The sequence below is a fragment of the Amphichorda felina genome, assembly GCF_050947745.1.
Source record: "Amphichorda felina strain 45539 chromosome Unknown scaffold_6, whole genome shotgun sequence".
In the NCBI taxonomy this organism is placed as follows: Eukaryota; Fungi; Ascomycota; class Sordariomycetes; order Hypocreales; family Bionectriaceae; genus Amphichorda; species Amphichorda felina.
The window spans coordinates 410,819-425,696 of NW_028145044.1; the positions used below are offsets into that span (position 1 = coordinate 410,819).

A 14,878-nucleotide genomic window follows, 5' to 3' on the forward strand; every position below is an offset into this window, starting at 1 on the left:
TCAAAGTAAAGATATTTACAAGAACATAGAGGATGTATAATAGTCTTGATTACCACATATTCTTGATTAATCGAGAACGCCATGTGTACTAACGAAGTCTGGTGTTAATTTCAACACTATTATTCAACATTTGATACCTTCTCTGGCGAAGTTCAACTCCAAATCCATCATGACGTCTACACATCGGGATCCCCACGAGCCAGTCGCCATTGTGGGCATGGGTAAGAGATGAATACTTTGTATTTTTTAAGGAGAAAAACAAATGCTAAATCCATTGAACAGGATGTCAATGGCCTGGCGGTGTTCGGGACAGCTCTCACTTTTGGGAGTTCCTCCGCGATAGGGTAGATGGCTGGAAAGAATTCGATGATCCACGATTCTCCACAAGGGGATTTCACCACCCCAACGCTGATCGCCCAGGCTCCGTGGCGATGAAAGGTGCTTTTCTTGCCCATGAGGATGCTCGTTACTTTGACCACGCCTTTTTCGGCGTGACTGGTCTCGAGGTAGAGACGATGGATCCGTCACAACGAAAACTTCTCGAAGTCGCATATGAAGCCATAGAGAATGCTGGTGAAACATGGGATAGTGTCTCCGGATCTCGGACAGGAGTATTTGTTGGTAACTTCTGTTTGGATCACTGGATGATACAGTCGAGGGATTGGGACAACCCTAGGCCCTACGCCTTTACTGGCGCTGGCACAAGTATTCTTGCCAATCGCATAAGTTACATTTTCAATCTCCAAGGGCCAAGGTACGTCTTTCGTTGTTTTTTTGGTGCTGGCACAACCTGGGAAAGGCTGTTGACTCAACAAATAGTCTAACTGTCGACACGGCGTGCTCATCATCCATGTATGCCTTGCATCTTGCAGTCAATGCAATCCGCGCTGGCGATTGCGATTCAGCAATCGTAGCCTCTGCCAACTGGATCGCGGATCCCGGAGTCCAGATTGCTCTTGACAAGCTAGGCGCACTGTCCGCATCTTCAAGGTGTCACACCTTCGATGCCAGGGCCGAAGGCTATGCCCGTGGTGAAGGGTACGGGGCCATCTACCTGAAAAGACCGTCACTTGCCATAGCTGATCTATCACCCATCCGAGCAATGATCAGGGGAACGGCTGTCAATTCCAATGGCCGGACTGGCGGCATCACACGGCCAAGTGCCAAGGGTCAGGAGGTTGTCATCCGAGAAGCTTACCGAAGCGCTGGAGATTTGCCTTTCAGTGACACCAGCTATTTCGAATGCCATGGAACGGGCACATACGTTGGAGATCCCATTGAAGTGGCGGCTTTGGGCAGGGTGTTTGCGCCGGAGAGATCCGCCGACGACCCCATGCTCATTGGATCTGTCAAGAGCAATGTAGGGCATGGTGAGGGCGCCAGCGCCCTGGCATCCGTCATGAAGGTCGTGCTCTCACTTGAGAAGGGAGCCATCCCACCTGTTTTCAATCTTCAGACACGCAATCCCAACATCGACTTTGACGGCGCCAAGGTCCAGCCAGTCACCGAAGTCACGCCTTGGCCAAAGGGTCGACTGCAGCGGGCGAGCATAAATTCATTCGGATATGGAGGCGCAAATGCGCATTGCATCATTGATCATGTCAACAACGTCCTACCGGATTATGTGGCTCCCGGCGTTTACCAGAGCCTCCATGAAGTAAACGGTAGGACAAATGGTTATGCGAACGGTACCAACGGTCACAAGAATGGTGCTAATGGCCATAAACACGGTACCAATGGTCATTCACACGCTTCCAATGGCTACTTGAATGGTGCCAATGGTCACGCAAATGGCTCTAATGGCCATATTAATGGTTCTAAAGGCCACTCGAATGGCTCCAATGGTCATGCAAAGGGTACCAATGGCACCACCAATGGTCACTCAAACGGCACCAACGGTTATGGCAAAGGTCATCAAAATGGGGACCATGGCCGAAATCCAACACAACACAACCCTGTCACCAAGAGCCTCAAGTTGACCTCCTCAGCCAGCGCAGCAACACGCCAACTTGTGCTGCTGCCTATTTCTGCCCACAATGAAAACTCCCTGGAGCTGAATCTAAACGCACTATCTAGGGTGATTGACAAGTTTCCCCTAGCAGATGTCGCGTATACGCTCGGTGCCAGGCGCTCAAGATTCGCCCAGCGGTCGTTCTCCATCGTCGACAAGGACAACGTCTCAGAGAGCCTGACACTGGCTACCAAGGTTGTGCGAGCCCCTTTGCAGATACCCAACCTTGGGTTCATCTTCACTGGCCAAGGAGCTCAGTGGCACGGTATGGGTGCTGATCTGTTCGAGTACCGCGTATTCCGAACCACTATCCAGTACCTCGACCATGTGCTTGGCACACTTCCGAAGCCTCCTTCGTGGTCACTGCAAAGCATACTCTCTGGCGACTGCGATGAGGGACTGATACAGACCGCTGAGATCTCCCAGGCGGTATGCACCGCCGTACAAGTTGGCCTTGTCGACCTTCTCGCTTCATGGTCTATTCGACCTTCAGGTGTCGCTGGACACTCGTCGGGAGAAATAGCGGCAGCGTATGCTTCCGGTCGCATCACAGCTGCTGAGGCCATTGTAGCTGCGTACCTCCGTGGCCAAGCGGTGTCGAGAAATAAGAGGGACGGTGCCATGTTAGCTGTTGGCCTGGGGCTCGACCAGGCAGATAAGTACCTCGAAGGGCAACGAGAAGCCGTGAAGGTGGCAGCTGTCAATTCTCCAGGCAGCGTCACTCTGTCTGGTGAGCCCACCGCTATCGACGAGATTTCCGCGGCCATGACAACAGACGGCGTCTTTAACAGAAAGCTGAAAACGGGTGGAAATGCCTACCACTCACATCATATGATCGCCATTGGGGTCGAATACGCCGAGATACTGGAAGAGGGGATTCAGCATATACGGGAACTGGGACTGGCCTCTGCCGAACAGCGATATCAGCACGTACCATGGGTCTCGTCGGTGACTCCCCGCAAGAGCACCACAGAGTTTAAAGCTCCTGCCTCATACTGGAGATCCAATCTTGAGTCTCCTGTACTTTTCTCACAGGCCGTTGCAAGACTTGTGGCTGATGAAGACGTCCCTATCCACGCTCTAGTGGAAATTGGGCCTCACCCGGCTCTGAAGGGCCCGCTGGACCAGATCTTGAAGGCTGGTGGAAAGACTGTCGCTTATGCTTCAACACTCAAACGACAGGAAGATAGCCGAAGGTCTTTGTTGCAACTCGCTGGAACGCTGTTTAGCTTGAACGCAAACATCGATCTTGCAGCTGTGAACGCGGTGGATGTGGTGGGCAGTACGCACCTGGAACATGGCTGCACTTGCACTGAGCTCCCACCCTACAAGTACACGTACGGAGGGCTGAATTACCACGAGAGCCGGGCGAGCAAAGAGTACCGATACAGGTCGGTTCTCAGGCACGACCTCCTGGGCTCCAAAGTGGTTGGCAATGCCAAGCTGCGGCCACAGTGGCGGAACATTCTCCGTATGAAGGATATACCATGGCTAGGTGACCACCGTCTTGTACCGGGTAAGTATCCTCCCACCCTAATATTCCAAATCAGTACTATGTCGAATCTGATCCAATCTTTGTGCGGGTAAACAGATGCGGTATTCCCCGGTGCAGGATACTTTGCGTTGGCAGTGGAAGCTGCATCACGCATCTACAACGAGTTCCCTGATCCTCAGAACATTAAAGGGTTTTCTCTCCGTGACGTTGCCGTCAAGAAAGGCTTGGTCATCCCTGAAGATGATTATGGCGTTGAGATCTTGACGAGCCTAGAGGTAGCGGACGTGGCCACATCTCAATCACCAGCTTGGGCGACCTTTTCCGTCAGCTCCGTGGATCGAGAGACAAATGAATGGACCGAGCACAGCACGGGGCGTGTCAAGGTGGAGGTGGATGCTGTACCTGAGGATGTTGAGAAGCACCAGGTTGCTCCTCATGCCCCCCGAGGTGTCGATGCGCGTGCTTGGTACAAGAAGTTCTTGGATATTGGCCTTGGTTATGGCCCAGCCTTCCGGCCCTTGTCCAGTATTCGTACCGATAATTCGAACACGGCTGTGGCAACGGTTGATCTGCACCCCACGACCATCAAGGGAGGCGAGTCGCGATACCCCCTGCACCCAGCTTCACTCGATGGTGCCATTCAGCTAGGATTGATTGCGTCTCACGGTGGCCGGCTTAGCGAGGCCAGCGCGGCATTTGTCCCCGTACACCTCTCTCGGTTGTATCTCGCCAACGATATTTCGGGCGAGACATGCACCATCGTCGCCCATGGAGAGAGACGCGGCATTCGCAGTGCCTACCTCGACTTGAAAATGCTAGGCCCCAACGGGGAGGTGCTGGTCAGCGCCGACTCCCTTCGCTGCGTCAGCTTCTCCAGCGAAGCCAAGTCCACCGACAGGACTTTTGCGAGCCCGTTCACGCGACTTGTCTGGAAGCCCGATATTCGCACGCTGAGCAACCGCCAAGCTCGACAGATGTTTCCCCCGCCCAAGGCTAATGTGGAAAGGTCGCCTCTGTGGGGGGTTACCAATAGCCTGGCTCACTTTGTGGTCCTCAGCATGTATGAAAGTTTTGGAAAGCTGGAAGATGGTCCAAAGCCATCCGGGGATGTGGGCCACTTCTTCGAATGGATCAAGAGGAAGGGCCAGAATGACCACTCTCCCCTAATGGAGGAGGCTAGACGTTTTGTGAACAATGGCCTCCTCGAAAAGATCGATGAGCTAGTCAGTCAAGCACCAGATGTCATGGAGGTCAAGATTGCCAAGCTTTTACACGACAATGCTGCAGACATTCTCTATCAACGCCGAACTGGAATGGATGTCATCATCAGCGAGGGGCTTCTGACCCCCCTTTATGAATCCGGACTTCTTATGACTGGCATCTATCCGCAGCTTTTGCACGTCCTCAAGGGCCTCTCCCACTCGAACCCCAACCTTCGTGTTCTGGAGATTGGAGGTGGCACCGGCGGTGCCACACGCATCGCCATGAAGGCCTTCAACGGCCCCAACGGCATCAAGGCGTACCGTGACTACACATTCACAGACATTTCCCCGGGTTTCTTATCGTCTGCGCGTGAAGCGTTAGCTGACTGGCGCGATATGAACTTTTCCGTCTTCGACGCCGAGGTAGATCCCGTGGACCAAGGATACGAGCAGGACTACGACCTCGTCATTGCATGCCAGGTGCTTCACGCTACGTCCGACATGCATAAAACACTGACAAACTGCCGCAAGCTCCTCAGACCTGGGGGAAAGCTTGTCCTGGTTGAAACTAACCAAAACTTCATCGTGCCTGGTGTCGTTGTGGGTACTTTTACAGGGTACTGGGCCGGTATCCCAGACGGCCGTGTGGATGCTCCCTTCCAAGGTCTCGATGCCTGGGACTCGTCGTTGCGAGACGCTGGCTTCTCGGGGCTTGATCTGGTCCTGGATGACTTCCCAGAACCTCACAATACCACCTCTGTGATGCTTTCCACAGTTCTCCCGGAGACAAAGAGCCTACCTCAATACACCGAAGTCGTACATGTGATTCATAGCAGCGGCCCAGCACCACCTCTCGTCGAACACATCTTCAAAGAACTGGAGAAGCGAGGAATGACTGCTAAATCGGGCACGTTTAAAGACTCCCTGAGCAGCCTTGGTCCTCAATCGCGCCTCGTGGTCCTGTTTGATGAGAAGTACCTTTTGGTCAACGCAGACGAGCAAGACCTGAAGGCAGTCCAACACCTGGCACGAAACTCGGCGAGTTTGGTTGCCCTCACCAGTTGTGGCGTGGTCAAAGGGCGTAATGCAGATGGTGCCCTGATTTCTGGTCTACTCCGCGTACTCCAGAACGAGAACCCTGCCAGCCACTACGTGTCGATCGACATGGACGCGGATCATTTTGATGTAGGAAATGGCGACGGGCAAGATCTTGCACGCTGCATCGTGGACCGTGAGTTTGAGCTTGTTCGCGACACGCCGGTGGGCGACAATGAGGGCAATCCCAATGATCGAGAATTCTCTTGGCAAGATGGCTGTCTCTGGGTCAGTCGGCATGTTCCCGATGCTGGATTCCACTCGCAGCACGGCCTGGACACCCGGAGCATGAAGCCCGACCTGCTCCCACTCGGCAGCCAGGGCCCTGTACGAGCAACTTTTGAGACACCCGGCGTTGTGAACTCACTGTGCTTCACACCCTACAAGGAACTTCTGCAACCCCTACAGCCAGGTTTCATCGACGTCGAGGTTGCGGCTGTCGGGCTGAACCGCAGCGACTTAGGAAACTGGACTGGTCGCCTAGATGGAAACCACCTTTCGTCTGAATACGCAGGCATCGTCAGAGCAGTGGGTGCCGGCGTTGACGGATTGGAAGTTGGTGACCACGTGTATGGACTTGGTAAAGGCCAATTCGGCAACTACACTCGCGTCCCGGCTGCGTTCGCGAGCAAACTCCAACCGCATGATACTACGATCCAGATGGCCACGATGCCGCTAGCATATGCGACCGCCATCTATACATTCGACCATGTCGCCCATCTCCGGGAGGGACAGTCGGTGCTCATTCAGTCAGGGGCGAGCGATGTCGGGATAGCATCCATCCGTCTTTCCAAGGCAAAGGGGGCTGATGTCTTCGCCACTGTCGAAACCCCTGGACAAGCTGGTTTCCTCGTAGACGAACTGGGCTTACCAGCTTCTCATATCATCCTAGCACCCAGCCTGACGGATCTCCGGCGTGCTGCTCAAACAACGCGCAAGGCCGGTTTTGAGGTGATTATCAGCACTGCTACAGGCGAGCTTCTATCTTCGTTCCTGAAGGTTCTAGCACCTCTAGGCCACTTCATTGACGTGGGGCAAGCCGACGCACAAAGCGCTCCAGAGGCGAGTCTGGAGTTGCTACCAACCAACGCTACCTATTCTTCGGTAGATCCTTTCATCATTCTCGACTCGGACCCGGTGGTTGGCGCAGAGCTCATGGAGGCCCTTGATGTCTATTACCGCCAAGGACTCATTGGGCCCATTCCGAAAATCACGGCGCCCGATGTTTCTCAGCTCTCATCCTCATTAGGGGATTTCTCGAGCATGATCGGCAAGTTAGTCGTGAGCTTTGAGAATCCTGAAAGTCTGGTCATGGCGATCCCTTCAGCACCCACCGTGAAGTTTGACTCTGATTCTTGCTACGTTGTCACGGGAGCTCTAGGAGGCCTGGGCCAGTCCTTGATCCGGTGGATGGGTGATCGAGGCGCAAGGCACATAGCAGTCCTCTCTCGACGCGACATTTCAAGCGTCCCTGGAGCCCTGGAACTCGTGGAATCACTGGCCAGCCGCAATATCTACCTCGAATGCCATGTCTGTGATGTCAGCGACAAGGACCAGGTGATTCGTGTTATCCGGCAGCTCTCTTCCACACATCCCATCAAGGGAATTGTACACGCTGCCGTTTCCTACCTCGACCTCACATTCGACCAGCTTTCATCGTCGCGATGGAATGACGGCCTGTCAGCCAAGGTACAAGGCACCAAGAATCTACACGAAGCAACCCTCTCAATGCCCCTTGACTTCTTCGTCATGACCACCTCGGCCCTGTCTGTCTTTGCATTCGCCACCCAAGGTGCATACACTGCAGCCAATAATTTCCAGGATGCATTCGCAAGACAGCGACGGCGTATGGGTCTGCCCGCGTCGACCATCTCCTTCAGCTTGGTCCGAGAGGTCACCAACGTCGGAACAGATTCTATCACGGTCGATCTGTTCGAGCGCAACAAGACGCTGACGCTGGGTGAATCTCAATTCTTGGCCCTCGTTGAGCCGGCGTTCCTCAATAACAAGACGGCCGACGAGACAAGCCCCGACCAGTGGCTCGGTCAGGAGGATGATCTGCTTTCGGCGGCAAACTTGCACACTTACCTGGATCCAAAGGGCTTGATGGCCAGAAAGCGTGATGAAATTACAAGCGAAGGCCCTTCTTCATCCACCGTGCCGCGCTGGTACAGCGACGGGCGCGTCTCGCTGATTATGCGCGCCTTCTTGGATGCCCAGCGGCAGTCTAGCCCTCAGCAGTCCTCGCTAGACGAGGGATCCAAGAACACGGTTGCTTATCTCCGAAGTGCGTTTGACGCGGCTATCCGCGAGGGATCTGATGCCCGCACCTCTACCGCGGAGCTTGTGCAGGAGGCCATCACCAGAGTGGTAGCTGAGATGTTATTTGTGGATGTTGAGAGCATCGACCCGGCCAAGTCGGTGGCGGATCTGGGTGTAGACAGCCTGATCGCGGCTGAGCTGCGGAACTGGTTTCTTCAGGGTTTAGCAACCAACATCAGCATGTTGGATCTTCTTGATCCGAGTGTGAGCATAAGTACTCGGGCTACCACCATTACTGACAAGGCGCTGGGTGCGAAGGCATAGATTAGATACACTATCGAGCTCTGATTTACGTAATAAATTGCGTCTAGTGAACTATAACTCTATGAGGATCATTATATAAAGTATAAAGACGACAGACTGTAGACATCCGGCATTATCAGGATAGTTGTCAACTCCGGCTTAATTAGCTGTAGGTTAATTTCTACCGGACAAATATTCATACTTGTCGTAATGATGAGAAATATTATATCTGATACATGAATACGAGTGAAAGCCATTCACATGAAGACATTATCGGATCAATTATGTAAAATGAAGGACATCAGGAATACGCAACAGTCCTACTGAACAAATCATCCTTCACGCCCACTTCCCTAATAGCCATCAGTACGTATCAAGTTGTAGACGTCAACGCTGATAGCTGTAAATTTACAAGCTTAAAAATATAGGATGAGAACTTTTAACGTCAAACCTGGCAATTGTGAGAGGTTTTTTTTCTCGCTTGTGGCTATGTGCATTCCTGGTGGCTTTGGTGTTGGCCACGGTCTAGGGTAAGCCCATCAAGTCATCAGCGTGCCAAATAAGGCAAAAGCTTTTCGAACATTAAAGGCAATGGTGATGTAGAGATATAGACTTCGCTCAAAAAACAAATTGCGGGCTTTGTTCTCCTAATTCTCCTACCTAAGCAGTATCCTAATATCCAATCCCCTCAAGCTCCACACCACTCCCTATATGAGAAGAACCCAAATGGAATTGAAGTTGCTGTCAGTTCCAATTGAGATCTTGTAGCCTCATTCCAGCCTCACAATGGCTTGCGTGCAACGCATACAATTCTCGGGACACATAGAGCAGCTCCCGCTATGGACTCGCTATACGCGTCCTCGAGCAGCTGGAAGTATTTGGCTGCCGCCTCCGTCTTGCCCAGCTTCGCCAGACCCTCTGCAAACTCCTCAGCGGTGAGGAGATGCTGGTCGTTGAAAGCCCTGGCCAGCTCCGGACCGTCTCCGTAGAAGTCGACTGTTGCGTCGTGGAAACCCTCCGCAGTGAGGAACTGCGGCAGTTTGACAGTCCAATCATGCCGGCCCTCGGCGCACGACCAGTCGAGCAGCTGGTCTAGGGCTGGTGCTTGCAGATTCGGGTCGACCTTCTTGACGGTTGCGTTGACCGTGTCGAGCTCGTCCCACTGCAGATACCCACCCGGCTTCAGCAACTTGTATAGGTTCCGGATGATGGGACGAGGGTTCTGTGATTCGACAACGAGAACCAGCAGTCTGGTGTGGATATAATCGTATTTCCCGACTAGGTCGTCCGGAATGTCTCCGAGTATATCCAGGTATCTGGTCTTGAAATTGGTGGGCAGCCAGCCCTGATGGGGAGCCTGGTTGAGATCATAATCCAAGCCGTCCAGCTGGGCTTCCGGGAGCTGTCGAGAGACGTCGATGAGCCATATTCCACTCCCCGAGGCCACATCAGCAATTACGGCTGTCTTGGAGAGCGAGGGCAAAATCGTAGGATGGATGTTGAATTGCAGAGCATCTTTCCAGAGGTAGAATTGGAGGTTGAGACGACCGGCAGCAGCGTGTCTGCGATCGCGATTCAAGATGTATCCATGCCCATTCACCAGGCTCCAGTCAGCAATGCGACGGTTTTCCTCAATCATGATCAATATGGCAATAATGTGCTGATTTCAATGGCACCAGAAATTCCAGGCTCCAAGGTGTAACGAAGCTGGGGCCACCCAAGTTCCCCCTTGGGGCCCCAAGTATCGTATTTCTTGTATTCCGTACAAACGGCCACCAAATGCCATAACCGGTAATGCTTTACTCAGATCCGGTCCATCGTCAGATCTTAGTCGCCGATGAAATATGCACCATAATTCGGTGCAGCCTTATCCCGGTTAGCACGCGGCCTTGGTCCATGCATCGGCCGAGACGAATGATCCTGCTGAATGTGCATTTGTACTGCACATGGCGTAGCATCGTGGATGGGGCATCCCGCGTCGGGCGTCGGTCCACGGGCATTGGGTGGTTACATGTGCTTGTTATTCCTACATTATTACATGTAATATGGAAGCTCTCTGGACCAACGGAAAGTGAGCGGCTGAACATAGAACCAACAACCACGCTGCGGCTGACCAATATCAATTTCTACGAAACTCATTGCTGTGCAACCAACAAAAGAACCCCAGCTGACAAATTCGCACAGCCATCATTGTTTGCTGAATAGGTTAACCCCGTAAGCACCGACTTTCCGATGACAAATTCCCCCTTGCATTGTCGAGATGGAGGTGAATAGGGGGTAGGGTGGTAGGCCGACCAGGCTAGGCGGGGGAGTGGTTGTGTATAGATCTCCGTATAATTAAGAAAGATCAATCGACCACCTCCGACACCTCCCTGCTACCTGTACACACATATTCTCCACAAGCCAAGGGGGCATATTTTAATCGCACCATCAACCACTATCCATTTTGGGCACTGCCAAGCAACATACCTACCTAGCCAACCACCCACAGTCAACCATGGCTTCTTACCTTATTACTGGCGCCTCCAGGGGGTTCGGACTTGCTCTCGCCAAGGAGCTCGTTTCCCGCCCACCCACAGCTGTCAGCAAAATCTTCGCAGCCGTCCGAGGAGATGCCCCTGAATTGGACGAGCTCGCCAAGGGCTCGGCTGGACGGATTGATGTTGTCAAGCTCGATGTTACTAGCCAAGATTCCATCAAGAAGGCGGCGGCTGAAGTTGAGAAAAAGCTGGAGGGCAAGGGCCTAGATGTCTTGATCAACAATGCCGGCGTGTGCCAATATGCTTTTGAGGGGGTGAAATCCATGTGAGCCTTCTTCCTTGGCTGCGAGTGGCGAGAAGTATGCATCCTAACATTTTTTCCAGGGATAACCTCGAAGAGAGCTTCACAATCAATGTCATGGGCGTCCATTGGGTGACCCGGGAATTCCTCCCACTTCTCCAGAAAGGTAACCTCAAGAAGGTTGTTAATATGTAAGCAGGCCAACCACCTTCCACGGACAATTTGGTTCCTATTCTGATATGGCCTTAGTTCAACCACTCTGGGCTCCATCACTCTAGCTGGAGCCGCTCATTATCTCCCCGCCCCATCCTACAAGATCTCGAAGGCGGCAATGAACGCCCTGACTGTTCAGTATGCCCTCGACTATGAAAAGGAGGGCTTCAGCTTCATTGCCCTCTGCCCCGGCGTAAGTTCAATTTCCCATGACCCCCTCTGCGATTCTGGGAATAGAATACTAAAGATTCTATTTTAGTGGATGAAGACTGCTCTGGGTGGCGGTGATATGGCCGATTTGACTCCCGAGGAGGGCGCCAAGGCGTCACTCGATATTATTGACACCCCGGGACAGGTATACAACGGCAAGCTGCCAAAGGTCTTTGTCAAGGGCTGGGAGAACTCCAAGGGTCCCAACGTGTACGACGGCACTAATGCTCCGTGGTAATGGCTGCGCGGGTCTCTGCTTTCTTAATACCCGACACCAACCTAGCCGTTCGACACACTAGATGTGTTGCCACCGAGACTTTCAAGTAACCTAAATAGGAGCGCTTAGAATCGTAACGAGTGATGGTATAGCGGGTAATCGGGCTCATACATAGATGGCTTTCAAGTGCCACAAAGTTTCAAGAAGACGATTGTCCACTAATAGCCCACTTCTAAATGATGTGCATTAGCCTAAGAGTTGTGATCCACCATGTCATCCATCCATTAGTCCCATTTTGGAAATTAAAAAGAAGCCGTCGTCATATAATGTTGCCCCACAGATCTTGATCTGTAGCCATGGCTTACATAAATGGCCGCTACGTCGTATTCCACATGTGCAAAGACGTATACTTTCGAAATAGGTAATATCCCTCCTTCATCGATGATATAAATAGGTAGCTTACATACACCTGCATATTACAAAGACCCGTGTAAGCCCGTTTCCATGTCTCCAAGAAGGTCTTAGATATTGATACATATCTAGCTCATTACAAACGTCGGTGCGTCAGATCATGATTCTATACATAGTAAGGGACGTTTCAGATCTCAGAAACCATAGCCGGGGACCCAAGGCAAGGATCACAATCGGTGTTGCTGGATGTTGATGAGTATGGATACAGTGCCGAGATTTCGGCCCGGGCCGCAGCACCAACATGAAGGAGATTAATGATTGCTGATATACACGCTGTTAAGTACGTCTAACTGCATAGATAGGATGTCCTAGACAGCTTCCGCGCTTAATAAAAGAGCCATACCGGGCATTGCCTAGTCCGGAAACGATACCCATGGATGTGGGCGGTCCTGTGGGGTCTCGGTAAGCCCGGCACTGTCCTTCTGAGTCGTTATTCATTACACGTCTGTGAAAGGCGACGACAGCGGCGATCGTAAGCTCATCATTCACAGCCACGCCGCAAGCAAAGGAGCCCTTAACTTGTGGGGGAGCTAGTGGAAATTTAGGATCCCTGTATTGCTGCAGACTGGAATGGGGACGGCGTCCCCCGTACATCCGTATTACTGTGTACGCTGGTAACAAGAGCAAGTAAATATTCAGCCAAAAGGTACGTTGCTTCAATTCAGATTAATTATAAATATTTACGAAATTGCATCGCGCACTGAAATACCTTTTTAGGTAGGCTTGCACGAGGCGGTCGCTAGCTCTACACTGTTTTCTTCAACAGTGTTCTGGAACACCCAAAGTGCTTGTGGGAGGATGGGTCGACATGGAGTGCATGTTTAACGGGCGGCTGTTTCACAAGGTGGCGGGCGCAAAGGGCTCCGAGGCGTGGCTACTAGGTACGGATAGCCGAGAGCCACGACGATCAGTGCATGGGCTCCTGGACGTGCTCCTGAATCCTCCGAGGTCATCTCCCTGCAAACCTGCAATAGGTCGGTCTTGATCACATCATTGTCGCCTGCGCCACCGGCGGCTCTCCCCGCTCTGGAGCAATACTATGCACTCTCGTAGATGGTACAGTAAATAAGTAATAATCATGCAGCACATTCTGTAAGGCGTCGCTTCTGGCGGCACGGTATGAAGCACCACCTTAGTACGTAGGTTTCCTTATGCTTGTACTGTGCAACCCCCGCGTCTTGTTCGCCAAGGACACCCATGCTTAACCTGCAGGAGGAGCTTTTCCACAGCCTGCCTACCTCTCCTTCCTAATAGCCGTACGGAGTACATTGAACACGGCAGGGTGCTGGGTAATGGGCGGCTGAATGATGCCGAGATGGTGGGTGGGAGGAGAACTGCCTGCTCAGCCATCGTACTCTATACCTACCTTATGAATCGGATCTGGGGTCAACCCTGAGCTGACGCCACGGTGAGCTAGGAAGCTGAGCCAGCTGAGATCGATTGTATGCATGTCGACGCGTGGGAGGCCCAACACTCCCATGTGCGTCGTGCACATGGGCAGCTGCCCAGCCTGCGGCTGTCGATTCCTACACATCAAAAATACGCCTGAAGTTGTATCGATGAAACGCTGAGGCGCATCCTTCCTTCCATCCCATTTTCCTGTACTGAGTAAGACGTGCCTATACGAATCACGGAAGCACCGTGTTTGCTGTGGTAGGAATCGTCTTCTTCCCCCCTCCCGTCCGGTCAGCATGATACGGGGAATCGGGGATAGGAGGCGTGCATCTCCGGCTTTCCAAGATCCAGCCGTATGCATGCAGCACCGCAACCATTGGGCCCTCGGATAGACGGCAGGCAAAGGATTATTGGACAATGCCGATAACCTTGCCGCGACGTGGCTTGCGTTAGTCTTGAGGGATTACTGTTAGTATATTATAATACCAACGGCCCGGCGCTGGGACAAGAGAGACGCTGCAGAGAAGAAACCCACTCCTCTATCTTAGAACTGTTCTCTAGCGCAGGGTCTTCATGCTGTAGTCCTCTCTGTCGCCATGAGCTCCTATCGAAAACGTGTTATCTCCTCATGCATGCCATGTTACACTCGAAAACAAAAGGTCGGTAATACCACCTGGACCCCTCAGAAGCAGGGGAGACTCGTGTGCCTGATCTTTTACCCCGCAATGGACTCAACTTCCTGATGCTGAAGCCATCATCTCCCAGTGCAATCGCGAATACCCTTGTAATCATTGCCAGCGACGACAATGCATCGAAGACTGTGTCTATTATTCCACATCGGGGGGCTCAACGTCGAGCCCCACGCTCATCGAACCGAGCAAAGATGACAGATCAGTGGGAGAAAAGCGCAAAAGTGTCACCAGCCAGTCACGGAACGAATGGAGTGCACGGGCGAAACCAGCCTTGCCCGCGACGGCGTGGCCAACGTCGTGTCCATCCCTGGCTGAGTCGTATGGCTACTTTGGATACAGCAACAATAACACGCTAGCCCTGGTACAAAGAGTGAGGACCATCTTTTCCATTGTCTCCTCTCGTCGGTACTTCACGAAAAAAAAAATCCATTGGCTAAGACTTGTCTTCCAGCTAGGACTCGCCCGCCACGACAGCACCTTGGATGGCTCCACGGCCCTGAGCCCCGAATCCGCCGACGAGGTACAAAGCAA

The 14,878-nt window shown here is 52.6% G+C and overlaps 3 protein-coding genes across 3 annotated transcripts; 2 read left to right on the forward strand and 1 right to left on the reverse strand.

Annotated features, from left to right (window-relative positions):
* Nucleotides 1-217: 217 nt before the first annotated feature.
* On the forward strand, nucleotides 218-8,389 carry PREU9 (Type I Iterative PKS; the record flags this gene model as incomplete). Its single annotated transcript, XM_083195361.1, has 4 exons — nucleotides 218-221; nucleotides 283-573; nucleotides 873-3,527; nucleotides 3,603-8,389. 4 exons carry the CDS (start codon nucleotides 218-220, stop codon nucleotides 8,387-8,389), a joined length of 7,737 nt encoding a protein of 2,578 aa, XP_083048377.1.
* Nucleotides 8,390-9,149: 760 nt separating this feature from the next.
* Nucleotides 9,150-10,007, reverse strand: ACO1O0_005957 (uncharacterized protein; the record flags this gene model as incomplete). Its single annotated transcript, XM_083195362.1, has 1 exon — nucleotides 9,150-10,007. One exon carries the CDS (start codon nucleotides 10,005-10,007, stop codon nucleotides 9,150-9,152), a length of 858 nt encoding a protein of 285 aa, XP_083048378.1.
* Nucleotides 10,008-10,865: 858 nt separating this feature from the next.
* Nucleotides 10,866-11,810, forward strand: ACO1O0_005958 (SDR family oxidoreductase; the record flags this gene model as incomplete). The annotated part of the gene is made up of 4 exons (XM_083195363.1): nucleotides 10,866-11,173; nucleotides 11,233-11,340; nucleotides 11,399-11,555; nucleotides 11,622-11,810. The coding sequence occupies 4 exons, from the start codon at nucleotides 10,866-10,868 to the stop codon at nucleotides 11,808-11,810; spliced, it is 762 nt and encodes a 253-aa protein (XP_083048379.1).
* Nucleotides 11,811-14,878: the final 3,068 nt, after the last annotated feature.